The sequence below is a fragment of the Sturnira hondurensis genome, unplaced genomic scaffold, assembly GCF_014824575.4.
Source record: "Sturnira hondurensis isolate 20B ecotype Veracruz unplaced genomic scaffold, ASM1482457v3 Scaffold0013559, whole genome shotgun sequence".
Classification (NCBI taxonomy): Eukaryota; Metazoa; Chordata; class Mammalia; order Chiroptera; family Phyllostomidae; genus Sturnira; species Sturnira hondurensis.
This window is the reverse complement of record NW_028086190.1, coordinates 2,529,633-2,556,310: the sequence shown is the minus strand read 5'-3', so window position 1 is coordinate 2,556,310 and position 26,678 is coordinate 2,529,633. Positions and strand designations below refer to the sequence as shown.

Here is a 26,678-nt window from a genome sequence, read left to right as displayed (position 1 = left end):
GAAAACTTATTTGAACAAATAATAAAGAGAATTTTCCCAATCTGGCAAAGGAAATAGACTTCTAGGAAGTCCAGGAAGCTCAGAGAGTCCCAAATAAGGTGGACCCAAAGAGGAACACACCAAGGCACATCATAATTACATTAGCTAAGATTAAAATGAGGGAGAGAATTCTAGAAGCAGCAAGAGATAAGGAGACAGTTACCTACAAAGGAGTTCCCATCAGACTGTCAGCAGATTTCTCAAAAGAGACCTTGGAGGCATGAAGGGGCTGGAAAGAAGTATTCCAAGTCATGAAACCCAAAGACCTCCATCCAAGAATGCTCTATCCAGAAAAGCTTTCATTTAGAATGGAAGGGCAGATAAAGTGCTTCTCAGATAAGGTCAAATTCAAGTAGTTCATCATCACCACACCCTTATTATATGAAATGTTAAAGGGCTTATCTAGAAAAAAAGATAAAAATATGAACAGTGAAAGGACAGCGAACTCACAGTTATTAACAACCACACCTAAAACAAAAGCAAACCAAGAGGACAGCTAGATCAGGAGTGGAAACATAGAAATGGAGATCACATGGAGGGTTAGCAATAGGGGAGTGGGAGGAGGAGAAGGCGGGAGAAGGTACAGAGAATAAGTAGCATAGGTGGTAGGTAGAAAATAGACAGGGGGAGGGCAGGGATACCATGGGAAATACAGAATCTAGAGAACTTGTGACACATGGACATGAACGAAAGGGGGGAGTGATGAGGGAGGGGTGTGCAGGGTGGAGGGGAGTGAAGGGGGAATGGGACAACTGTAATGGCATAATCAATAAAATATATTTAAAAACAGTGTACCTCTTCATGGTAATTCTTTTTTTAAGACTTTATTTATTTACTTTTAGAGAGAAGGGAAGGGAAGGAGAAAGAGAGGTAGAGAAACAACAATGTGTGGTTGCCTCTCATGCAGCCACTACTGGGGACCTGGCCCTCAACCCAGGCATATGTCCTGACTGGGAATCAAACTGGCAACATTTTTATATGTAAGTTGGCACTCAATCCACTGAGCCACACCAGCCAGGGCTCTTCACAGTAATCCTTGTTCATGCATAAGGACAGAGTCAAGTATGGTCTCCTTAATGATATATCTGTTTCTCTGTGTACACAGATACAAGTAAACACATATAAACATACCAGATGTACATTTCATATACAAGTGTGTCATCAATGATTGCAATCTCAGGTTGCCTCTCTGTAGCCTTCACTGAAATTATTAGCAAATTATTCTGTTTGGTGGTATGTTTTTCACTGATTCAACAATATTCATTGTGCATTTCAAATGTCAAATGCTGATAAGTGGCAGAAACAACAAACATTAATACAACAGGGGCTCTCAAATAGCCCACAATCTTGTGTAGAGACAGCCATCTTAATAGATTAAACTCAGTATAAGTTATATAACTATTTGAATTGAGAATATATAAAAGGAACCCTGAAAGAATACTGGCTTACAGAATTTACTCTCTCACAAAAGTCAAGGCAAGATATGATCAGTCCAAGGAGGGTTCTAGGACCAGACTCTGTCTCTTTCTGCTCTGCCTACCTTAAAGCACGGTTCCAGTTTCAGGATTGTCCCATTCTTCCAGACAGCAACTGGAGTCAACAGAAAGGAAGGCAGGAAGGAAGGAATGAATGGAGGGAGAGAGGAATGGAGGGAGGAAGAAAGGGAGGAAGGTGAAAGACAGAAGAGACCTTCCCCAGCTAAGTCGACTTGTATAAGTTGCCTTCCCAGGAATCCCACATACTTCTATTTTTATTTCACTAATTACAACTTCATCACATAGCTAATGAGCAATATGTTCTTTTTTAAATATAATATATAGGTTATGCTATTACAGTAGTCCCATTCCCCCCCCCTTTACTCCTCTCTACCCTGCACACACTATCCCACCCACATTCCCCCCCTTTAGTTCACATCTGTGTGTCATGCTGATAAGTTCTTTAGCTTCTATATTTCCCACACTACTCTTGCCCTCCCCCTGTCTATTTTGCCACTTATTTTCTGTACCTTTTCCCCTCTATCCTCCACCCACTCTCCTGTTGCTAATCCTCCATGTGATCTCATTTTCGTGGTTCTGTTCCTGTTCTAGTTGCTTGCTTAGTTTTGTTTGTTTGTTTGTTTGTTTTAGACATGGTTGTTAATAATTGTAAGTTTGCTGTCCTTTCACTGTTCACATTTTTTATCTTCTTTTTCTTAGATAAGCCCCTTTAATGTTTCATAAAATAAGGGCTTGATGATGCTGAACTCCTTGAACTTGACCTTATCTGAGAAGCACTTTATCTGCCCTTCCATCCAAAAACTTTGCTGGATAGTGCAATCTTGGATGTAGGTCTTTGCCTTTCATGACTTAGAATACTTCTTTCCAGCCCCATCTTGCCTATAAGGTCTCTTGAGAAATCAGCTGACAGTGTGATGGGAACTCCCTTGTAGGTGACTGTCCCCTTATCTCTTGCTGCTTCTAGAATTCTCTCCTTCACTTTAATCTTGGCTAATGCAATTATGATGTGCCTTGGTGTGTTCCTTCTTGGGTCCAACTTCTTTGGGACTCTCTGAGCTTCTTGGACTTCCTAGAAGTCTATTTCCTTTGCCAGGTTGGAAAAGTTCTCCTTTATTATTTGTTCAAATAGGTTTTCCACTTGTTGCTCTTCCTCTTTCCCTTCTGGTACCCCTATAATTTGGATGTTGGAACGTTTAAAGGTTTCCTGGAGGTTCCTAAGCCACTCCTCATTTTTTTGAATTCCTGTTTCTTCATTCTTTTCTGTTTGGTTGTTTCTTTCTTTCTTCTGGTCCACTCCATTGATATGAGTCCCAGTTTCCTTCCAAGAACTATTGGTCCCCTGTGCATTTTTTGTTTGTTTCACTTAGCGTAGCCTTCATTTTTTCATCTAATTTGTGACCAAATTCAACCAATTCTGTGAGCATCCTGATTGCCAGTGTTTTTAACTGTTCATCTGATAGGTTGGCTGTCTCTTCATAACTTGGTTGTATTATTTCTGGAGCTTTGATCTGTTCTTTCATTTGGGCCATTTTTTTGTCCTGACGTGCCTGTTATGTAGTGAGAGGCGTTGCCTTAGGTGTTCATCAGGGTAGGGCAACCCACATCACTGGGTTGTGATGCTGTATGTGGGGGAGTGGTCAGAGAGGGATCACTGGTGCTTGTTCTGCTTTCTGCCGGATTTCAGTCACTTCTGCTGGTTCCCCCAAGCAAACTGGGCCCTTCTGGTGCTGATTCCCATGTGGGTGGGCTTGTGTATGTTCTAGAACCCTATGTGTCTCTCCAGTGAACTCTCCTGTGAGGCTGGGAGTCTCTCCTGGAAAGTCAACCCCCCACAGGTCTTTTCAGTTGGTGTTTTTTGAGGCTTTATTTTTCCACTCTGGAACCCTGGGTTGCACAGTCTGTCTTGCTCAACCCAATTGTGCCTAGTTTATTTGTGTGTGAATTTGGGATGCACAAATAAACCAGGCAGCCAGCCACCTTGTGTGCCATGCCCCTCCATGATCCACTACCTCACTTGGTCCACCCGCTGCTGCCTTGCACGCCCTGGGTTCATTAGCCATCACTCTTCCGTGATTCCTCTCCACCCACCTGGCCAACTTCACCCCTCCTACCGGTCTGGATGAGTATGTCTTCTTTAAGTCCTTGGTTGTCAGACTTCCATACAGTTCAATTTTCTGTCAATACTGGTTATTTTTTTTGTTTCTAACTTTTTGTTGTCCTTATTTTGGTTGTACAAGGAGGCACAGTGTGTCTACCTACACCTCCATCTTGACCGGAAGTCACTGTATATTCTTTTAACTGGGTATATCACCACCCAAAATAAAATTGAAGTTTTGTTACTGAGAAAAATAGGGAAGATGGATACTGAATAGCAACCATTATCCCTCCCACATGAAGTTATGAGCAAAAGGCTAAGGAAGCATGAAGCAATAAAACAGTTAACTCTGGAATCTGGAAAATGCTTTTTTGAGATGATTTGAGGTTTGAAGGATGAATAGGAGTTTGCCAAATGCAGAATTGGGAAAGTCTGCCAAATGAAGAATTATTTCCAGGCAGAAGTATTAGCATGTGCAAAGGTACAGAGGGTCTGACATTATACCTGCTGATTAAGCCCAGTTCTGTGTTTCTATTTTTTCTCTGTTATTAATGATAGCTGTTAAAATAAATTCAACTAGTTTTTAATTAATCTAACAGTTATAAAAATCAAAAGATTAAGATATGTCAACAATAATGTTCCTGATATAACTGCAAATAATTTTCCACTTGGACATAAATGAGAACATTTTATATGATGATAAAGTATTCCACATTTTAAAAGTAATTAATTGAATGAGAAATTTCTGGCATCTTCAAAAGGAATTGATACGGGGCAGGGGGAAGGAATTGTGTCAGGGTGATGTTTGTCTTTTCAATTCTGAAGTTAAACAAAGCCCAGTTTGAACTGATTTGGTTCATATCCTGAGGTCCGCAAGCCTGCATTGAGAGCTGTTGGTGGTCTGCCCAAGTTAGCCTTAAAATATGTCACCTTCTATTTAGCTATCCCTAACATGATTGTTACTTTGGATCTGTGCAGCTGGATTATTCTCTTAAAATGGCTTTAGAAGCACAAGAAATCTTTGGGACTAGAGAGATTTTCATGATTATCTTCTTTTTGGCTCCTTTAGAGACATTGGAACCAATTAAAAACTTTCCAAAAAAACTTACATCTTTTGAGAAACCCCAAATTTTTTTTTAATTTAAAAAAATAAACCTACTTAGCTTTGAGACACCTAAGAGTGTATTCCCATGCCCACTGCCCATCTTGTCCTGCTCAGAGTTGAGTATCTTGTAAGATAAATTTCATCTCTTTCCAAATCCAAACAACAGCAGAGTCAAAGATTCTTTGATTTCTGCCTAAATTAACATTGTCATGTTTTCTCTAAGGATTCGACCCTACTAAGGCACTCAGATTACTTAATTTTCAGATATTTTGTTGTGATTTTTTTCCTTTGCCAGTTTTGCTTTTTGCTTACTTTCTAGTTAGCTAGGATCTAGGCAAGACTAAAGAATGCTCTAAACGTCCCAGCAACACCTCCCCTTTGCCTTGTTACCTCTGAGTCCCTATTCACATGTCAGCTCAAGAGACACTTCCTTAGGGATATCTCTTCTGGCCTCCAAAACCTGATCAAATTCTCTATATTTTATGTTCTCAGTCTAACATGTATCTTGTTTTACAAGATAGCTTTACAGCTTGTGTAATGATTATCATTTTGCATTTATCATGTTTGATGACTGGAGTGATAATGACCCTCCACCACTAGACTCAGGAGGGTGAGCCCCTGTGTGCTTAAACTCACCATTTTGTTTGGATTTTGTTCTTTGCACGATGCCTGGCCCATAGCAGACCTTGAATTTTTGTTGGCTGAATAATTAAATGATTTTTTGTAAGCAAGTTACTTCTACACTCCCATTTCATACTTTACTCAGGACATAAGAGTGAGTACAGAAGTTGTTCAGCAGAGGTGTGGGTTATTTTTGAAAATAACTTTATTACAGTCATATAGAAGTACATCAAAGAAGTCTTAAGCGAGCACGCCCTTGGCTCTGTGTGGATGAGTGTTGGTAAGATCTGATGTGGCCTCACTGCAGCCTCTGAACCTGCTGAGGGGTGTTGCTGCTTCACCACAGTGAACCTTTCCAGATGAAGTTAGCCTACCTTTGCTCCTGACCTAAGAGCCAGGCACTGTATTTTCTAAATGACATCTTCACATTTCAAAAAAGGTACAATTGTTGAAGGAGTGGGTGCTTTGTCAGGCCAATTTAAAAGCCTATGTGCTTTTAATGAGAAAAAACACATTAACACTTTTTAAAACATCGTACATTTAAACACAGTGTTAAATAATTGTATTTTTCTAGCCTTTGTCTAAACATGTGTTTGCAATTATTAATTAAAGGTACAGAAAGAAAAATCAGGTCTCAAAGAAAGGTCATATTAACAACTAGATTTTTGAAAGGATGAATTGTGGGGACTTTGTGGAGATAAGCCCCTTTAAATGTCATTACAGTTCCACTTTATTTCGTCAAAGACAGTAGTTGAAATAGGTTGAGAGTGGAATAAGTGTTTTGATACTAGATCGAATGAGAACTAGAGAGACACAATGGTAGAGTTTGGATTTGAATCTTTTTTTTAACTGGAACATTGAAAAGGAAAGAGTAAAAATATAAATGAGTTTGCCCATATGCTTGATAAATGCTTGTGATTTTGTTAAGCCTGACTTGGACTAACTATAAATATTTTGTTAGATGCATTTAGAACTTGTCTTCTTATTAACTAAGTGACCTTGGCAAGACAAGTAAGTGACCTTAGCAACCTTCATGACCTGACCTATAAAATGGGACTATCTTACATGACTTTTGAATTAATGAGCTACATGCATTGTGCCTGATACAATCCAGGCACATAGCAGGCTCTCAGTGTTGGGTATCTCTGCTGCCCTCCATCTCAGGCCCCCTGGTCTACCACACACAGGTACGGCAACCTTGTTTCTTTCAGCTGATTGTGTGATTCTGTTTCTCTTCTTGTAGCTAGAAAAAAAGAAGTATTTTCATTACCATTCAGCAAATATTTATTAAGTCTTACAATTTTCTGGGCACTGTTCTAGTTGCTTGGAATACATGAATGAACCCAATATACAAAATCCCTACCCCTGTTCATCTTACATTCTAAGGAACATATGAAACATGGAGATTATTCATTAATTTTTTTTCCTGTATCAGTTACCTCATGGTTGTATTTGTGTGTGTGTGTGATGTGGGTGAATCATAACTATGAACAGTGGGAATTATTGTTGAATTAAGTTTCTGCACTATCAATAGTGCAAGCTCTTCCTCTCTTCTTCACCTTCTCACCCTGTTTCCCTTCTTCCCCTTCTCTTTCTCTGCCCTCCCTCCCCCATCCCAACTATCTTTCTGTTTGTTTGTTTTTTTCAACTATAAAACACCTTCACCCATGCTGTTTCTTTTCTTCAGCTTGATCCAGCTAAATGCAGTCCCCTTTATGGGAAACATGTTTTATTTTTCTTCAAGGATGATGGTGGGATCTGTGGTCCAGCAGCAGAGACCTGGTTGAATTACACATCTTTCTCTCTTTTTAGATTGTTGGCTGTGATCACCAGCTTGGGAGTGTCGCCAAGGAAGATAACTGTGGAGTTTGCAATGGAGATGGGTCCACCTGCAGGCTGGTCCGAGGGCAGTATAAATCCCAGCCAACCACATCCAAATGTAAGACACCACAGAGACAGGGCGATCTTTGGGCCTTCTGACTTATCTCTTTCCCCTCCCACCCATGCTTAGCTTCCCTCAGCAACTAGTGAATAATACTCTCACCAAAATGAACACATTGTGGAAAAAGTCATGACCCTGAAAATATTGTGGAAAAATTCACGACCCTGCTTTGTGGATTAGTTTAGATGGGGCAAGTCAGGTCACGCATTGCAAACCCAAAGCGGAAACCTTTCCTTTTGAGGTACATTAGGAGTAAACTAGACATGGGTCTACATGCAGGCATGAGCTTTTTTTCCTGACATGAGGACAGACTGCATCCCAGCTGCTACCTTGCATGTAGTCAGATGTGCGTGGTGGAATACAACAGGGAGCCTGGGCAGATCAGAGCAAATTCACTCTGACTGTGGTGAAATTGTGTGGTCTTCATTATACAAACCAACCTGGGATCAGTGCTGGTCACAGGTTTTTTTCAGAATTAATGTCAGGCAGTGATTTTGTGAAGCCATTCAGTGGCTTTTTGTGCTACACCAGCACAATAAATGTATGCTTGCTCTGTTTATGTATGTGCTAGAAACTGTTCATGATCATCTCATTTAATCCTTATACCAATCTTTTAGTGAGGTCCTGTTTATCTCCATGTTACAATAAGATAACTGAGTCTTAGATTATGTAACTTGGTCAAAGTCTTACAACTATAAAGCAGCAGACTCAAGATGTAAGCTCAGAGTCTGATTCCAGGGCCTAAGCACATATTCATTCCTCTGAACTGTCCCGCAGTTCCGTCCATGGTAGGATATTTGTAAAGCATCTAGATGGATCAAGGCAAGGTAGCTCAGCTATACCTGCCTAGCTGGGTCCTGCTAGGGTGGCATGTGTTCTCATAGTACCTAACCCAGCAGTGGAGTCACATATCAATCTAGTTCAGTTTAGAACACACTGTCCTCTGTGACAGTCACTGTGCTAGGTGCTGCAGCACATACAGAAATAAGCCAGCCCTTGTGCCCAAGGACATGCATTTTTAGAATAATTTGACCTTGCTTGGCATATTGTCTCCAGATTTTGCCAAAATCCAGAATCCTTCAATAGATCCTTGATTGAGTGTTATCTGCTTTGGAAAGTGAGAATGAATGTCTTTAGTGAATGTAGTTTGTGCACTATACTTGGTGAGTAGATGAAGGAAAACAATTGACATATGAGAGGTTTGTGGCTTTAAATAGACTAGCAGGTCAAGAAAAAAGGCAGCGTGCACTGGAGAACTATTCCGAGAAGTCATGAAAAGGCAACTTGCCAAAAGAACTAGGCTCTAGGGGAGAAGAGATGGCAGGAGAAAAGGTGAGGCCTTTTAAATAAACGAAACATTGGAGGTGCCAGCTTCAGGGACTCTCCACATTTTGACACCCGTGCAGGCAGTGAAAAATGGGATTATGAGAAAAAATTTTTAAATACTCTGGCAGAGAGAATGAACGATGAGGTAAGTTAGACATTGATATAGTACATTCATGCAAGATTTTTCCTTTGGTCATGTGTCAGTAGTGTTTTCTGTAAGATGAAAAATTAAAGAATTTAGAGGATGGAAACCAGAAAAGGCATAATTCTTTCAAAAATCTCTGAAATCATGGTGGAATATACTTGAAAAATGTTATATTTAGAAGGTCACTTTTATAGAACTCTTTAAGGAATCCTGGAAGGGTTAAGTTTTGTTTACTGATTTGTCACATACCCGAGTAAGCGCTCTTCTCTAGGAATCTAGAATTTTCCATTAGTCACAAAAAGATGGCAGGCACATATGCAGTACATGCTGTATCACACCTTCCAAGGGCATGTTTTTCCTTTATTCCTTTTCATATCCTACCCCCTACCCCCATTCCAGTCCTCATTCACAGAGGAGCCTGAACACACTGCTCCAATAGATATTCCTCTTACCCTTCTGTTGGAGGGTGACCGGGGTCCTATGGGGCCTGAATCACTGGAGGAAAGGTGGAGAAACTGTGAAGGAACAGACTGGAGCAAATTGAGAGTCCTAAGTCATCTCGGGGTTTGCAAATATGATAAATACCTCAGTGCAAAGTGCTCTATTCAAAACCTACAGTGGGTAAATTATAGAACACACAACCTGATGATGTTCCATAATGACAAAATGCAATCGATTCGTTTACCTTAGTGCTGATGATGCCTCATGACAAAATGATTTATATCAATAAAGCCCAGCATACGCATGCACCTCACCACAATCTATAGCAGATGCTGAACAAACTGTCTCATTTATGTTTTCTCCACCCCAGAAGAAACTTCCACCCAAATTTACAGACTGTGGGGTGACCCACAGGCTGGGAAGATTAGGCTGCTCTGCGGGGCCCAGTGTATGGGCCAGGTGTGCAGCCCTCCACCCGTGAAGGCCTGGAGGACTTCTGCCAGTTCTCCCCCCCAGGCTCTGCCAAAAGAACTGTGAGCCAGCCACATGCTCTTTCGAACTCCTAGCACTCAGAATCTCCACATTGAACTCATTTTCTGCTAAACTTATATCCAACTTTTTTTTCTTATGTTATCAAGACTTGGGGGAACAAAGAAAAAACAGGAAAGTGGAGAAAGACCATGATGGAAAGTGCCAGAAGGAAAGGAGAGTAGGAGGAACTTATCAAATGGCTGCCATTCACTGTCAAGTAAAAAAGAGACCATCTTTCTATTAAAAGACATTATTTTTGCCTCATACAAATACAGACAACATAAAAAGAGCTCAATCCGGCCCTTTCTCCCTTTCTGAAACAAAAAGTTGCTCACCAATAGCACTCACTGTTTCCATTTTTTTCTGATCACTTCATTTCTACTTCCCCAAACCAATATCAAATAGTGAAATTTAGCTAACATTAACTAACTTTTGATTCTTGGCATTAAAAACTCACTTACCCCCAAATTTTAGTGGTTTGTACCATATTGTGCGTTTTCTAAATCTATAGAGACCTACTCAGTTGTAAAGCCAGACTATTTGCTATCAATTTGGTGTATCCAGCTTTGCAAACCTCTTATATGTTTCTGCGTGTTTTGAAATCTCTTAGGAATCCTAAAGCTCTCTCTCCACCTCTCTTGAGTAGCAAGAGCTTTATAAATGAATTTCTATCAAGATAAAATGAAGCTCTGAATGCTTGGCTTTGCTTCTCAGACTGTGGCATATGCTGATTTGTAAGAAGTATGGGTAAATATATTCCTGGACTATCATTCTGCCTCAAAGATTTTGAGATAAAGGATGTTCATAATAAAATATACATATGCATATTAAAGTGAATAATACATATGAATACTTTAAAGAAAGCACAAAATTTTAAAGAAATTTCTGCCTTGAACTTCAGGTTATACTACAAGCTACTCATCCATCCATTCATTTATTCAGCAGCAATTCACTCATTTATTCAACAACAAATATGTCTTGGGTATGTGCTATGTGTTGAGGAACTGTTTTAGGTACTGGAAACATAGGAAAGAGCAAAACAGATAAAAATCCATTTTTCTCATGGGGGTTACATACTGGTGTGAGGGAAAGACAGATAAAAGGACAAAACACACAACTAAATAAAATATATATATATATGTGTGTCCTATGGTGACAGGAGAAGAGTAAGGCAGGGAAGGAGATTGGAAAAGTAAGTAAGGTAGGGTAGGAGAAAGTAAGGTAGGGAACAAGAACCAGATATTGGGCTGCTAGCCAAGGGTGTTAGAAGGGAGTTGCAATGGTAAATAGGTTATAAAAAAAGATTTGCTTATCAGATGACATTTGAATGATCCAAGGGAGTTACAGGTGGCACACCATGCAAAAGTCAGGGTGAAAGAATTTCACACATCGAGATCAGCAGGTGCAAAAGCCCTGAGGTACGTGCATTCTTAACATACTTCTTGGAAAGCAAAGAAGCTGTTGTGTGGTGAAGAATGGCACAGACATTGCAGGATTTTGTAAGAATTTTGGCTTTCAATCTCAATGATAAAAATCACAGGAGAATTTTGAGCAGGGAAAGTACCTGATTTGATTTACTTTTTAAAGGGATCACTCTATTTACTATGCTGAGAACAGATCATAGGGGTCCAACTGTGAAACAAAGAAAAGCAGGCAGGAGGCTATTACACTAAGCCAGAGCAGAGATGAGGAGGGTTTGGACCATGGTAATAGCCCTAAAGGTGATGAGAAGATCCAATCTGGGATATACTACATGTCTTTGAATCTAAGACATTATTGGCTAAAAGATGTACTATTATTTTATAAACACACTAAGAGAGAGAGAGAGAGAGAGAGAGAAGCTGCCATTGAAATTCAACTATGACACAAGGCCTTCTGACCACTCAGGGCTTTTACTTAATAGCTATTAATAGATCTATTTTAGACATAGATATATTTTTATCCTATACTGCATTACTCTTACACATCCAGGAAAGGAAAATAAAACTGAAACAAATTGATAAATAAGATTAAAGTTTTTCTCAAAGTTTGCTTTTTTTATCATTTTAGATTCATTCTATTTCCACATGTCATCAGAGTACACATTTTTTAAAGAATCCACATAAGAAATATCAATCCATTGGTATTGGGCTCTTTTTTAACACCTCTGTTGAGATATAAATGATATAGCATAAGCTGGATATTTAAAGTGTACAGTTTAGTAAGTTTTAACATATATATACACTTGTGAAACCATCACCATGGTCAAGATCATAAACATACCCATCCCCTGAAAAGTTTTCTCATTCCTCTTGTAATCCTTTCTTTCTGGTCCCTCCTGCCCTGTTTCTGTCACTATAGATTATATTACATTTTCTAGAATTTTATATAAACAAATTTATGAGGTATATACTCTGTTCCATCAGGTTTTTTTCATTCAGTGTAATTATTTTGCGGTTCATTAATATTGTAGCATGTATCAGTATTTTATTACTGTGATAATTCCACTGTATGGACATACCACAGTTTGTTTATTTATCCACCTGTTGACAGACAGTTGGGGTGTCTCTACTTTGCAGCTCTTACAAGTAAAGTTGAAATGAACATTCATGACTTTAGACAGACAAATGCTTTCATTTCTCCCGGGTAAATTTCTGAGATTAGAATGGCTGGATTATGTAGTAGGTGTATATTTAGCATTTTAAGAACAGGCCAGGCTGTTTCTCCGAATGTCTTATTATTTTGCATTTCCACCAGCAAGTCTGAGAGTTTCAGTTGCTCGGCACTCTTACCATCACTTGATACAGTTAGTAAATTTTCACTTGAGACATTCTAATTGGTGTGTAGTGGTATCTCCTCATTGCTTTAATTTGCCTGTTTCCGATGGCTAATGATATTGAATCTCTTTTCATGGTGTAGTCCAGTTGCTGCTATAGTGAATTACCAGAAACTTAGTGGCTTAGGACGACACATTTATTTTACAGTTCCAGAGCGTCAGAAGTGTAAAATGGGTCTCACTGAGCTAAAATCAAGGTGCTGGTAGAGCTATGTTCCTCCTGGAAGCTTTGGGGAAGAATTTATTTTCTTTTATTTTGATTGTCCAGCTTCTGGAGGCTATCTTCTTTCCCTTGACATCTTCAAAGCCCAGCAGCAGAGCATCTCCAGATCTTTGTGACTCTAACTTCTTCCACCTCCCTCTTCCAATTCGAAGGATGCTCCTGACTACACTGGGTCTGTCCCGATAAGCTGTGGTGATAGAACATATTCATGGGTCTGGGGGACATCTTTAGTAGGAGGGGGAGGTAGGAATTATTTTGCCTATCACATGTGTGTTTATTTCCTTTTCGATGTAATGTTAGTTCAAGTCTTGTGCCCACTTAAAAAATGGTTATTAGGTTTCCTACTGTTGAGTTTTGAGAGTTCTTGATATATTCTGGGTGCAAGTCCTTTGTCAGATACATGATTTGAAAACGTTTCCTCTCAGTAGGTAGGTTTTAAAATGTTTTTTTAAATGTTTCAATATTATCTTCCACAGAGCCAAAACTTTTTGTTTTGATAAAGAACAGTTTATCTTTTTTTTCTTACATGGATTGTGCAGGTCCAAGACCTCCTTGCCTAACCCCAGGTCACAAACTTTTCTTCTATATTTTCTTTTAAAAGTGTTGTAGTTCTACATTTTACCTATAAACCTATGACTCATTTTAGTTAATTTTTGTGTATCTAGGTTAATTTTTATAAGGATGTCCAATTTTTTCAGCCTTATTTGTTGAAAAGATAAACTTTCCCCTCAAATTGCCTTTAAAAATGTCAAAAATTCATCAGCCATTTCTGTGTGAGACTGTTTCTACAGTCCATTCTGATCTCTCACCATACGTACCACATTGTCTTTGTTACTTAGCTGGAAAGTAAATCTTAAAATCAGGTACCTTGATTCCTCCAATTTTATCCTTCTTTTCAAGCTTATTTTGGCTATTCTATTTTAATTTCTTTGCCTTTCCACATAAGTTTTAAAATCTGTTTTTCCACATATACCAAAATTCTTGCTGGGATTTTGATTAAAATTATTATAATTCTACAGGTTGGTTTGAGGAGAATTGACATCTCTTAATATGTTAAGTTATTCAATCTACGAACACGTCATGTGTTTGCATTTATTTAGGTCTTCTTTAATTTTTTTCATTTGTCTATATTAGTTTTATTTATTTTATTTTTTATTTATTATTCAGTTATAGTTGTCTCGACTTTTCCCCCATTGCTCTCTCCTACCCTACCCCCCTCAACTCCTACAGTCAACCCCCCCCCATTGTCCATGCCCAAGAGTCTTTTATTTGTGTTCCTTGGCTTTTCCCTTTCCCTTCTTTCCCTTCTTTCCCCCACGATCCCCCTACCTCCTCTCCTCTGGTCATGGTCAGTTTGTTCTTTATTTCCAAGTCTCTAGTTATATTTTGCTCATTTATTTGCTTTGCTGATTAGATTCCAATTATAGGTGAGACCATATGGTATTTGTCTTTCACCACCTGGCTTATTTCACTTAGTGTAATGCTCTCCAGTTCCATCCATGCTGTTGTGAAGGGAAGGGGTTTCTTCTTACTTTCTGCTGTGTAGTATTCCACTGTGTAAATCTACCACAGTTTTTCAATCCCCTCATTTACTGATGGGCATTTAGGCTGTTTCTAGCACTTGACTATTTTAAATTGTGCTGCTCTGAACATAGGGGTGTATAGGCTCTTTTGATTTGGTGATTCAGGATCCCAGCAGTGGGATCACTGGATTGAAAGGCAGTTCCATCTTTAGTTTTTTGAGGAAATTCCATGCTGTTTTCCACAGTCACTGCACCAATCTACATTCCCAGCAAAAATGTAGTAACAGAAAGGGAACCAACTGCACGAGAAAACATATTTGTCAATGATGCCTTGGAGAAGGGTTTGATTTTTAAAATAGATAAAGAACTCACACAACTCCACACCAGAAAGACAAATAATCCAATGAAAAAAATGGGCAATGGACCTGAACAAACACTTCCCCAAGGATGACATAATAGAGGGCCCAGAGACATATGAGAAGATGCTCAACATCACTAGCCATTAGAGAAATGCAAATTAAAACCACAATGATACCATTTCACACCAGTCAGAATGGCATCATTAATAAATCAGCAAACAACAAGTGCTGCAAGATTGTGGAGGGATAGTCCTTATTAGTTTTAAGCATACATACCCTATATGTTTTAATTGGATTTATACCTCTTTCAAATAGCATTGTATTTTTATTTCAGTTTTTTTGGAATTGCTACTTTATTCTTCGCCACATATTTTGCAAATTTGCCACTTATTTATTAGTTCTTTGAGGTTTGGGATATTCTACATAAACAATCATGTTATTTACAAATCAGGATGATTTTACTTCTTTTTTTTTCAATTTATAAACCACTTGTTATTTTTATGGCCTTTCTGCACAGAAGTGAGAGTGAATATCCTTGCCTTATTTTCATTCTTAAAGGGAAAATCATTCCATTTTTCTTTATAGAGTATGATGTTAGCTATAGGCTTTTTTTTACAGATACTCTATTACCTTAAGGAAGTTCTCATCTATTGTTAATTTGCTGAAATATAATATCATAAATGGATGTTGAATTTTGTCAAATGCTTTTTCTGTCTCAATTGATATGATCATGTGGTTTTGCTAAGACTTTTGTGATGAATGATATTGATTTCAAATAGCCTTGCATTCTGGGAGTAAATTCTACTTGATCATAGTGTATTATTCTTTACATATATTCTTGAACTTGATTTCTAGCATTTTGTTTGAGGGTTTTTTACATCTATGTTTATGAGAGATAGTTGTTTCTAGTATCCTGTGCTTATACTGTCTTTGGTTTTCATGTAGGTGTATTATTGGCCTCATACAAAGAATTGGAAAATGATTCTTTCTTTTCTGTTTACTGAAAGAGATTGTATAGAATTTGTTATTCTTTAAATTACTGGTACCACTCATCTGTGAGATTTCCTGGGCCTGAAGTTGTTTTTTTAACAATATAGAATATAGGTGTCACTATTTTAATGTTTATTCTGTGTTTTGATTACTTTTTCTCTTCAATGTGGGCTTTATTTTGCTGTTTTTGTTGTTGTTGTTTAATTTGCATGCCTGGTAATTTTTGACCTGGTTCCAGACATTGCAAAGTTTACCTTGCTGGATGCTAGATATTTTTGTATTCCCATAAATATTCTTGAATTTTGTTCTGGAAGCAGTAGAGTTACTTGAAATCACTTTGATCTTTTTGGTTCTTAAAATTTGGTGGCAGGAACCATAGCCACGTTTGGGCTAGTGCTAAATGGGCCTTGCTGCTAAGTCAAGACCCTTCTGAGCACTCCATGTCCAATGACATGAAGTTTTCCAGCCTGGCTGGTGGGGTAAGGTATTATCCAGGCCCTGTATGCATGGCAGATACTCACTCCTATAATCTTTTTATGTGATGTGGTTCTTTTCCTAGCCTTGGGTAGCTACTTCAAATATATGTACTGATTGATTGGTATGAGTGTGCTGTGGATATCTGATGGAAGTGTTACAGGAACAACCCCCCACCCTGGGGTCTTTTGTTACTCTAGGTTCTTTATGTCCACCACCATATTCACTGTGGCTCTCAATGCCAGAGTTTAGTAAAAAGGAAAGGAATTATTTAATTAAAAGTTATACAGGTTTGTAATAATGACTAAATTCTGCCATTAAATTATACCCATTTAGAAATAAAGATATATCCACAAACATACAGTCCTGCCTTTCCACCTTTGCCCAGTCAGGCCAGTCTCAGAGCATGCCAATAAGAAATACTGTCCTCCAGAAGAAAAAAACAAACAAACAAACAGAAGCCTGCAGCTCACTTCCCCTGGTTCCTCTCAGTAGTGCATGCTGGACTGGACAGATCTCCCATGGTTCCCAACACCATGAGCTGTGTCACTGTGATCTCCAGTTCTTAATCCAAAACCATGTGGCACCTCCTCATAGGCAGCCAGTGAGCCCTTTCACCCCCTTATTTCCTGCATGGTCCCTCTGGTCTCACATTGTCTCCCATTGTCCCACATTGTACCACATTGCCTCCTATCCCACATGGCTGCCTGCCCTTCTTATTAAATCCCAGCCTGGAACCTTCTCCGTAACCTCATTTCCAAATCCTCCCACAATTGGCTACACATGCTAGCACTCTTGTAATTTTCCACCTTTCTTGGCTGCCATAGTTAGTCCGGGCAGGTGTGGCCCCCTGTTTCAGAAGCCAGAGCCAAACCACTCTCACAGGTGCAGGAAGCCCCTCCAGCTACAACACATCATGGGTTAGAGTCACACCCATCTCTCTGGCTCCCAGCGCAGGTGCAGTGTTTTAACATCATCAGAAGACTGGCCAGGTTCTTCAGATGCACCTTGTTACAGAAGCACTCAAATCTCTACAGTTGTCTCTTCCTGCAGCTTTTCTTTCTCTGGTAATTTGTCCTCCTTCTAACTCTAGCCACCTTGATCTCCGTGACCTCTTAGCTTTGCCTCCTCAACTCAGGGAACCCAGAAAGTTCCCACTTTCTGAGCCACCACCTGGAAAGTCTTATGAGGCAGTAAACTGAAGCAGTATTAAGGCGTACCAACTTTGTTTCCTGACTCTCAAGGATCGCTGACCTTCTTTGCTTCATATCCTGTGTCTTGAAAGACTTGTTTCATATTTTTTTCCGACCTTTTGTTTGTTTGAGGGAGGAGATTAAGCCTGGGCCCTACTACTCCATCTTGGCAGGAAGCAGAAGTCTTGGTGCTGGTCTCTTAATTCAGAGTTCCAGTTACATAGACCTAGCCAGCTTTTTACTCCCACTTTGATGTTCTATAGCACTTCTTTCACACATCTCACTACAGCCCTCATAACGATTTGATTCCCAGCAGTTAAATTAATGTGCTCTACTATTATCTTGGAATTTTCTAACATGCCCCTGCTGATATCAATTTTGCAAGTTTGATACTCGGTGCTTTGATGTTAGTGCCTGTGCAGTCAAAGATAACTATGGCAGGGTTACTGCCTTGGTGCGAAAGAATATAAGGCACCAGTGATTGGGAAATTTGTTCTGATTTTGTATATCTTAAAATGTGAAATATGGTAGAATCAGTGAAATACAACTTTTTAATTCTAATGACAATAGGACTTTCAAACTGATTGAGTGCAGGCATCAAGTCAAGGATGGCTCCAGAGTTTCTGATCTATGCAAAATTGGGGCCTGAGCCAGGAGAGGAAGCATCTTATCAGATCTAGTCAATATATATCCTCTTTTGTCCAATTACTGATAAACTAGGGGGGAGGGGAGGTTGGAATGGCTCATATTATTTTATTGGATATATTTAAGAGTAATAAAGTTGGCATGAAGATTTAAAAATATACCATTAAAACCTCCTCAAGATTGGTGGACTATTTTCATATATAACCAATTGCATTAACAATAGCTCTTTCATTTAAAAAATAATACTAATGATAAGACTGAGTATCAGCCCCAAAGGCTTAGAGCAAAAGAGATTTTAAAAACAAGAACTTATCAACAAGTCTAAAAATAAGATAAGTTCAGGTACCAGAATAGGTAACCCTGTCTTTCAAAATTTATCATTATTATTCTCACCTTTCTCTGATACAACAATGAATCACATGGAAAAATTCACATATGACAAGATTAAAGAGTGAATCTAAAATGCCCTATAGAAAGATGTGGAATATATATTTATATATATGTATATGTTTATATGTATATGTTTGTGTGTGTGTGTCTGGAGAGAGAGAGAGAGTGAGCACACTGTAGACTTTTTTTGACAAAATCCTGTAGGTATAATCCATGAGAACAATTTTCATGAAAAAGGGAATTTGCAACCCACATATGTGAAATAACAAGGTTTATGATTCCCATGGAAACCTTGTCATTTTAACAGAGAAAGAGGTTACCTGATCTCTGAAGCAGGTCTTTTAGAATTGTTGATTAATAACCTGGAAATATCTCTTGAAGATTGACATCATGGTTGTGTCAAGAAAGCTAGAATAAATGAGGATGGATGCACTTGATCACAGAGCAGTGTGTCTTTGTGGGAAAGGGGTCCTAGAGGGTTGTGCAGCAGAGCGGGAGAAGGCATGGCCACCTGCCTTGCCAGCCATACCCACTGAATTAATTACCGAGGGGCAAGTGATGAAACCAGACTCCTTGCACATTCTCGGGTGTCTTAAATACCTTGCTATGCACAAATGTAGTAGTTTCCAAATAGAAGACTCCCCAACCCATCCCTAGTCATTGAGAGTTTATCATCAAATGAGACAATTTCTAATACATATACAGCTCAAAGGCTGGCTTTTTGTCAACATTCAGAAAGTGAAATTAATTTTTTTCCACCTTGCTTTCAGTCAAATTATAAGCGTCATATATTAAAGTGTATTCTGAGGTGTATCTCCTGGTGTTAACAGATGATACATAAGAAAAGTTTTCCCTGCATGAACACACTGAGGACACACTGGGTTAAATAAAGTGGGTTTTTTGGTTCAGGGCTTCTAAGAAACTAAGTAATGTGCTTTGGGAATTTCCATGAACAGGGAATAATATGTGATATTTTCAACACGTTTAATTGTAGGTCCCTTTTTCAGGGGCCCTCTGTAGGGCTGCGGCTTTGTCTTGTTCATCACTAATCTCAAGTACCTAGGACGGAACCTGACTCTAGGAGGCATTCAAAAACATTTGTGGAATAAAGGAATGAATTTGCTGGTCACCTGGTGACCTGCCAGTTGTCTGTTAGCCCTTTACAGAACCATAGGAGAATAGGTCATGACTATCCTACCTCTGTTGCTATGTGCTGCTGGTGGTTCAAGTTTACACCAGCTCAATTTGCTCCATATTTCTCTTTGACCAGGCAAACGCACAGGGGCTTCAGGAGACATTCCATTCTTGCCAGGTCTACTCTTTCCATTCCACCCTCTGCCCCCAACAACCTTGACAGTTCTTCCCCATCTTCCTTGGGGAGCATGCAAAGGTTACTGCACCAGCCAAAAGCTAGATCAATGCCCCAGCGTGTGGAATGTGAGTCACTTAGCAGAACAAGAGGGAGGCCGCCTGAGCAGTGTGTGGGTCAGAAGACTGCCACAGAGCATTGCAGACCAAACAGAAAGCAGTCCTTTTTTTTTGCTTGCACTTTATTTGACCTGTGGATAAACAAAGACTTTCTATTTCTAGAAATCCCATTGTTTTAACTGCTTTGAGTTGCTTTTGTAAACTTAAACATCCATGTCTTTATGTGAGGCCATTAGAGGTCTGTGGGCCCAGTCCGAATATTCTTTGTCCCTTTTCTATATTCTCCTTACGTAATTTGTCCTCACAAGCCACACTCTCTTAGCTATCTGAAATTCAGCCTTCTCTTTAACAATGTATGACATTAAAAACAACTAGAAGGTTGTAATGTGAGAAGAATATTCAATATTTTAGAGAACTTCATAAATGTAACCTCTTTGGGGAAGAAATTGAGGGCATGTGATTCTTGTTTCTCATTCAGCTGGCTACGTGGAAGGGGTCTTGAGGTGTTAAAAAAATCGTAAAAATAAATAGTCTTTGTTTTTAAAGAGATTTGGAATAGAGGGAAGAAAATAATATTTACCAAATACTGTGTTCCATGCTGTACATCTATCTCTATATCTATATCTATAGCCATACCTATATCTCTTCATAGCAATATCATGAAGTGTTTTTTTTTTCCCATTTTACAAACATAATAACTAAGGATCAGGGAAGTTAGGGAACTTCTGAGATTCCTTCATTGAAATTAAATTCACCCAAAGACAAGATCATATATTGAAATTCAGAGAAACTGGCTGCCTTTGGAGAGTCTTTCATTTAAACTACATTTTTTTCAGTGATAGGATGATAATGTACAATATTGAAAATATATTTGTGAAACAGGGGATTCCTCGGAGCTCCTGAATATGCTGGTGAGTTCAAAATACCTGCTGTCCCTTGTCTTTTGTCCTTTGACCTTGGACTACTCATTAAGCTTCTCGATATCATTTCTTTATAAAAGTGGAGATGGTGGCAAATTCTTTGCCTATATTAATAAGTTTTGAATGAAGGAATAAATAGTACAATTTAGGTGAAAGTGAAACTTTTCAGTGCCATGTATTTATGAGGTACTGTTGTCACAAATAGAGTGCTAAATGTCAGTGATGTGTTTGGGGTACATGCAATATACCTTCAATGTGTTTAATGTAGGTTTTGGGACTGCTTCCAATAAGTTGAGGCTCAATTTCAAGCACAGTAGAAAGTAATCCATTTATAAATGATCCGTGATTCAGCCATATTATTTTCAAAACAGAGAGTATGGGGGGGATATAAATAACCATTTATGGGACACTCACTATACATAGGATTTAATGCAGGCAGAGTAAAGGATAGTGAAGAACTGGATGACAAGATTTTTGCTCTAGAGAGGCTTGAAGAACATAAGTAAATATTTATTTCCCCTATTTTTATCTGTCCTATTTATCCAAGACAGTTACTTTGCTAGAAAAAAATTGAGACTTTGATATAATAAAGTCATCCTTAGAAGATTAGAATTTCCTTTTATAATGTAATGCAATTGCTCTAATTTAGAGAAATGTGGCAATATAAGCCCAGGACTTAAAATTGGAAATGAAAACTTGCAAATCCATTTTTTCATATATCAAAATTCACATATTTTTTAAAGATCAGATCCCTCATGAGCTAGCTAGTGAGTGATCAGCTCTTTGGGCATATTTTATTTTGAGGAAAGTAAAAATTTTGATGCCCAAATATTGGTGTTCACATTTTAAAGACCTTAAAAAAAAAGATTGTCCTGAAACACTAATTCAAAATAACCTATTCACCCCAATATTCATAGCAGTGTATTTACAATACCCAAGTGCTAAAAACAGCCTAAATGCCCATCAATAAATGTGAGGATCAAAAAACTGCGGTACACTTCTGGCCAAGATGGAGGTGTAGGTGGAAACACTGTTCCTCCTCGCACAACCAAGTTTAAAGACAACAAAGTTTTAGTAACAAAACCATAGCCAAAACACAGAAAATTGAACTGTACAGAAGTCCGACAACAACGAACCATTCATCCAGACTGGTAAGAGGGGAGGAGTCAGCGGCTGGTGGAGTGAGTCCAGCAGGGAAGACTGGGGGGACCAACCCAGGAGTGCAAGCAGTGCTTGGCAGATCCCAGGTGTGGGATGGCAATGGGCGGACCCAGTGAAGGTGCAAGGGAGCTGGCTGACCCCGGTCACACATTCACACATTCGTATGCAGATAAACCAAGTAAAGGAGCAAGTAGTGAGACACACCACTCAGGCTACAGCCCTAGCAACAGAAATTAGAGCCTGAAAGCACCAAATGGAAAGACTTTTGGGGTCGAGGTGTTGGGAGAGGCTCCCAGGCTCACAGAGAGTTTGTTGGAGAGACCCACAGGGTCGTGGAGGGTGCACAGGCCCACACACCTGGGAGCCAGCACCAGGGGGGCCAGGTTTCCTTTCGGGAAGCAGCAGAGGGGACCAAAATCTGAGAGAGAGCAAAACAAACACCATTGCCCTTCTCTGACCCCGCCTCCACATAGAGCATCACAACCGAGCCATTGGGTTGCCCTGCCCTCCTGAACACCTAAGGCTCCACCCCTCTTACGTAACAGGCTCGAACAGACCAAAACATTATGGTTCAAGAACAGCTCAAAGCCCCAGAGCCAATAATTCTAAGTGACCAAGAGATAGCTAACCTATCAGATGCACAGTTCAAGACACTGGAGATAGGATGCTCACAGAAATGGTTGTTTTTAGTCACAAATTAAAGGAACAAATGAAGGCTAAACTAATTGAAATAAAGGGAGATGCACAGGAAACCAATAGTGATGGAAAGGAAACCAGGACTCAAATCAAGGGAGTGGACCAGAAGGGAGAAAGAAACAACCAAACAGAAAAGAAGGAAGAATCAAGAATTCAAAAAATGAGGAAAAGTTTAGGAACCTCCAGGACATCTTTAAACATTTCAACATCCGAAGTATAGGGGTACCAGAAGGGGAAGAGGAATAGCCATGAGTGGAAAACTTATTTGAACAAATAATAAAGGAGAACTTCCCCAATCTGGCAAAGGAAATAGACTTCCAGGAAGTCCAGGAAACTCAGAGAGTCCCAGAGAAGTTGGATCCAAGGAGGAACATACCAAGGCATATCATCATTACATTAGCCAAGATTAAAATGAAGGAGAGAATCCTAGAAGCAGCAAGAGATAAGGTAACAGTCACCTACAAAGGAGTACCCATCAGACTGTCAGCTGATTTCTCAAAAGAGACCTTACAGGCAAGAAGGGGCTGGAAACACGTATTCCAAGTCATGAAACCCAAAGACATACATCCAAGATTGCTCTATCCAGCAAGGCTTTCATTTAGAATGGAAGGGCTGATAAAGTGCTTCTCAGATAAGATCAAATTCAAGGAGTTCATCATCACCAAGCCCTTATTATATGAAATGTTAAAGGGACTTATCTAAGAAAAAGAAGATAACAAATATGAACAGTGAAAGGACAGCAAACTCACAGTTATTAACAACCACACCTAAAACAAAAGCAATCTAAGAGGACAGCTAGATCAGGAGTGGGAGGATGAGAAGGGGGGGAAGGTACAGAGAATAAGTAGCATAGATAGTAGGTAGAAAATAGACAGCAGGGAGGACAAGAATAGTATGGAAAATATAGAATCTAAAGAACTTGTGACACAAGGACATAAACGAAAGTGGGGAAAAGGTGGAGGTGGGGTGTGCAGTGGTGTGCAGGGGAATGAAGGGGGGAAATAGGCCAACTGTAATGGCATAATCAATAAAATATATATTTTTAAAAAACTGGTACATTTTCACAACGGAATACTATGCAGCAGAAAAAAAGAAGAAACTCCTACCCTTTGCAACAGCATGGATGGAACTGGCGAACATTATGTTAAGTGAAATAAGCCAGACAGTGAAAGACAAATACCATATGATCTCACCTCTAATTGGAACATAATCAATAAAACAAACAAGTGAGAAAAATAGAACCAGAATCATGGAAATAAAGAACAAACTGACAGTGACCAGAGGGGAGGGGGATAACAAGGGAAAGAAGGAGAAGGGTCAAGTCAAGGAACATGTGTAAAGGACTCATGGATAAAGACAACAGGGGAAGGGAGAGAAGATTGAATGTGGGAGGGGGAGGGGGCAGGACTGGGGAGAGTAATGGGGGAGGAACAACAAATGTAATTGAACAACAATAAAAAAAATTGTCATTTTGCAGGGTTAGAGGTGGTATGTCAGTGCCTTTATAAGAGACAATCAGTAATTTTCTGTCAAACTATGTGCTTTTAAGACTTTGCTTTGTTTCTCTCTAGTGGATGACACTGTGGTTGCTATTCCCTATGGAAGCAGACAGGTTCGCCTTTTCTTAAGAGGAACTGATCACTTGTGTAAGTAAACTTGGTTATTTTCCTTTGGATATCGAGAATTTGGGGCATTATTATTTATTTACTTTTTGCTCCCAGAATAGATTAAAATCCAGAAGTACAAATCTTTCCACTTCATCATAATATGATATTTTGAATGCTTCTGTTTATCTTTTGGTTGCCTGATGAGTAGCAAAAAACTCTGTGGTAATTATCTCTAACCACAGTCATCCTGAAAAAACACAAAATAGATGCTCCCTATAGATTGTTCATGAGTTAAGCACATGTTTATGCTTTTGTGAATATTATTTCTCACTTCTTCTTTTCCAATCAAACTCAATTTTTTTCTTGCCTCCCTCTCATTTTCTCTTCCTTCCAAACTTTCCTCCCTCTCCTTCCTTCTTTCTTTCATTCTTCCTACTTTTATGTTTCCTTATTTTATCAATTCAGAAGATCATATAGAAACACCAAATAACTTTTAACCATGTGGCATTTAAAGAAAACCATTTTGGTATAATTCAGCATCCCATATATTAAAGACAATATAAGGTCCTAATGTCTTGAAGATAACTCTTGGATTCAGGATCACTAAAGGGATGATCATAACCCAGAGATCAAATGGTAGCATGCCCCCAGAGTAACTGACCTTCAAGCATGCCAAGTCAGCAGTATGCAGCCATATCTTTTTAAAAAAAATACCAGTTAGTGCTGCTTAGACATAGGCCTGTAAATTATAAACAAAAAAATTATGGGCTACAATCCGGAGAGGAGGTAGGAGAGGTTATGCAAGTATTTCCTGCAATAGTCAATTTCTCTGAGACATTTCACTTCAGTTGATCCCTTGAGCATTTCTGTGATTATTCCCTTGAGCATTTCTGTGATTGTTCCTGGGTTTCTACAAAGCTATCTATCATGTTTTGCTCTTTTTTTATTTTTTCCTCCCACACATACCTAAGAAACCAGTTTAGGTAGCAAGCACTTTCTTTTGGAAATTGGATTATGACTGAAATCATTCCAGAAAGGCAAACAAGATGAAGACAAATTACAGCCTGGGAAAGTTCAGATAGCCTACTATAGTCTTTCTAAAAATAAAAATAAATACATTTCATGGAAGAGGTGGGGTTTGAAGGGTCGTGTGAAGTAAAGGACAGTTCAGACAAAGCCAAAAGATGCTGATAAGACACCTTATATGGATCCAAGTTCTTTTCTGGCCCAGAACAACCCCCAAAATATAGTATTCACATGTCAGAGGATGATATATGTGTGTACACTATTACCATTTAAGTGATTCACTTTTCCTCTTGAGTACTGGACCACAGTAACTGCTGGTGTAACAACCCCACTCAGAAACAGGGGCAGGCTACAATGAAACATCAGACCAAGACCATCGCCAGGTTGAGGACTGACTCCTAATTGCAGAAGAAAGAACCCAAAGGAATATAGATAGATATAAGAGAAAAATCACTTTATAAATTTATTAACTTCCCAGACTTTCTAATTATGTGACCACTAGAAGCTGACACGTTGGCCTTCTTTGAATTAATTGTCCCAAGGATTTGTAAAATTGCAAATGGTACTCATAGATAAATGAAAAGCTAACTGGAATTTGTTTTACCCCCAACAGACACACTGTTCATAACGTTTGTATACCTAAGGAAGTTTTTGTTTTGTTTTTGAATTTGGAATATAATTCAAAGTAAATGTGTGAGTAAATGATGCCTAGATTCTCTTGCAACCCTTTTGTCCTTCACTCCCTGCATCTGGTCCAATATGGAATGGACCCTAAATAGTTAAGGCCAAACTAGAACAAGACTATGCAGTCTGGTGCAGCTCATCATTAACCAGAAGCACCTTGCAACGAACACCTGGGAGACCTGGTGATAAAATTGAATCACATGCTCAGGTTAGGCTTAGATCTCCAAGATTTTTTCAAAACTAACTTGTATTCTGAAGAGATCTCCACAAATTCATATAATACATGTAAGGCCACCAGAAGAATGAAGCCTAGAGGAAGGAGATTCAGGGCTATTATGTTCCTCTGATGACAACAACTGGTTCGCACACTCAGGTATTTCCTTGGTGTGCCTTATGCTCTTCTGTGAGATCCCCATGAGTCTGGGAGATGGGAAGGAAGCCTGACTTACTCCCACAGCAGGGCTACACAGACTTCACCTGAAGATCACGGGCACTTCATTAGACACCAATATTTCCACCTGTCGCTATTCCTTGTCATAGAGAACTTGATTTAGACAATTTCGAGAATAATTTATTACAAATATTTGAGGCACTTTGTAAAAGTGACCTTCTACAAAGGGACCTTAAGATTATCCCTAACCACAGAACCCCAATCTGTAAAACATAGGAGGGGAGTCAGTCTCACTGAATGTAGGAAGGAAGGCCTAGGGCTTCACCCAGGCTCCCTATTTTTCTTCTAAAGACCATCACCCAAATCAAGGGCTGGTTAGATTTTGCCTATCTTCCTTCCTGTATGCAGTGGG

At 39.1% G+C, this 26,678-nt stretch overlaps 1 protein-coding gene across 2 annotated transcripts in view; it reads left to right on the top strand.

The window, feature by feature from the left end:
- Window positions 1-26,678, top strand: part of ADAMTSL1 (ADAMTS like 1) — a 437,788-nt gene that overhangs the window by 147,990 nt on the left and 263,120 nt on the right. For both annotated transcript variants that reach the window (XM_037061917.1, XM_037061916.1), the window contains exons 5-6: window positions 7,169-7,295; window positions 24,130-24,204. In XM_037061917.1, coding sequence (XP_036917812.1) covers window positions 7,169-7,295; window positions 24,130-24,204 — 202 coding nt within the window. The remainder of the gene's footprint in view (window positions 1-7,168; window positions 7,296-24,129; window positions 24,205-26,678) is intronic.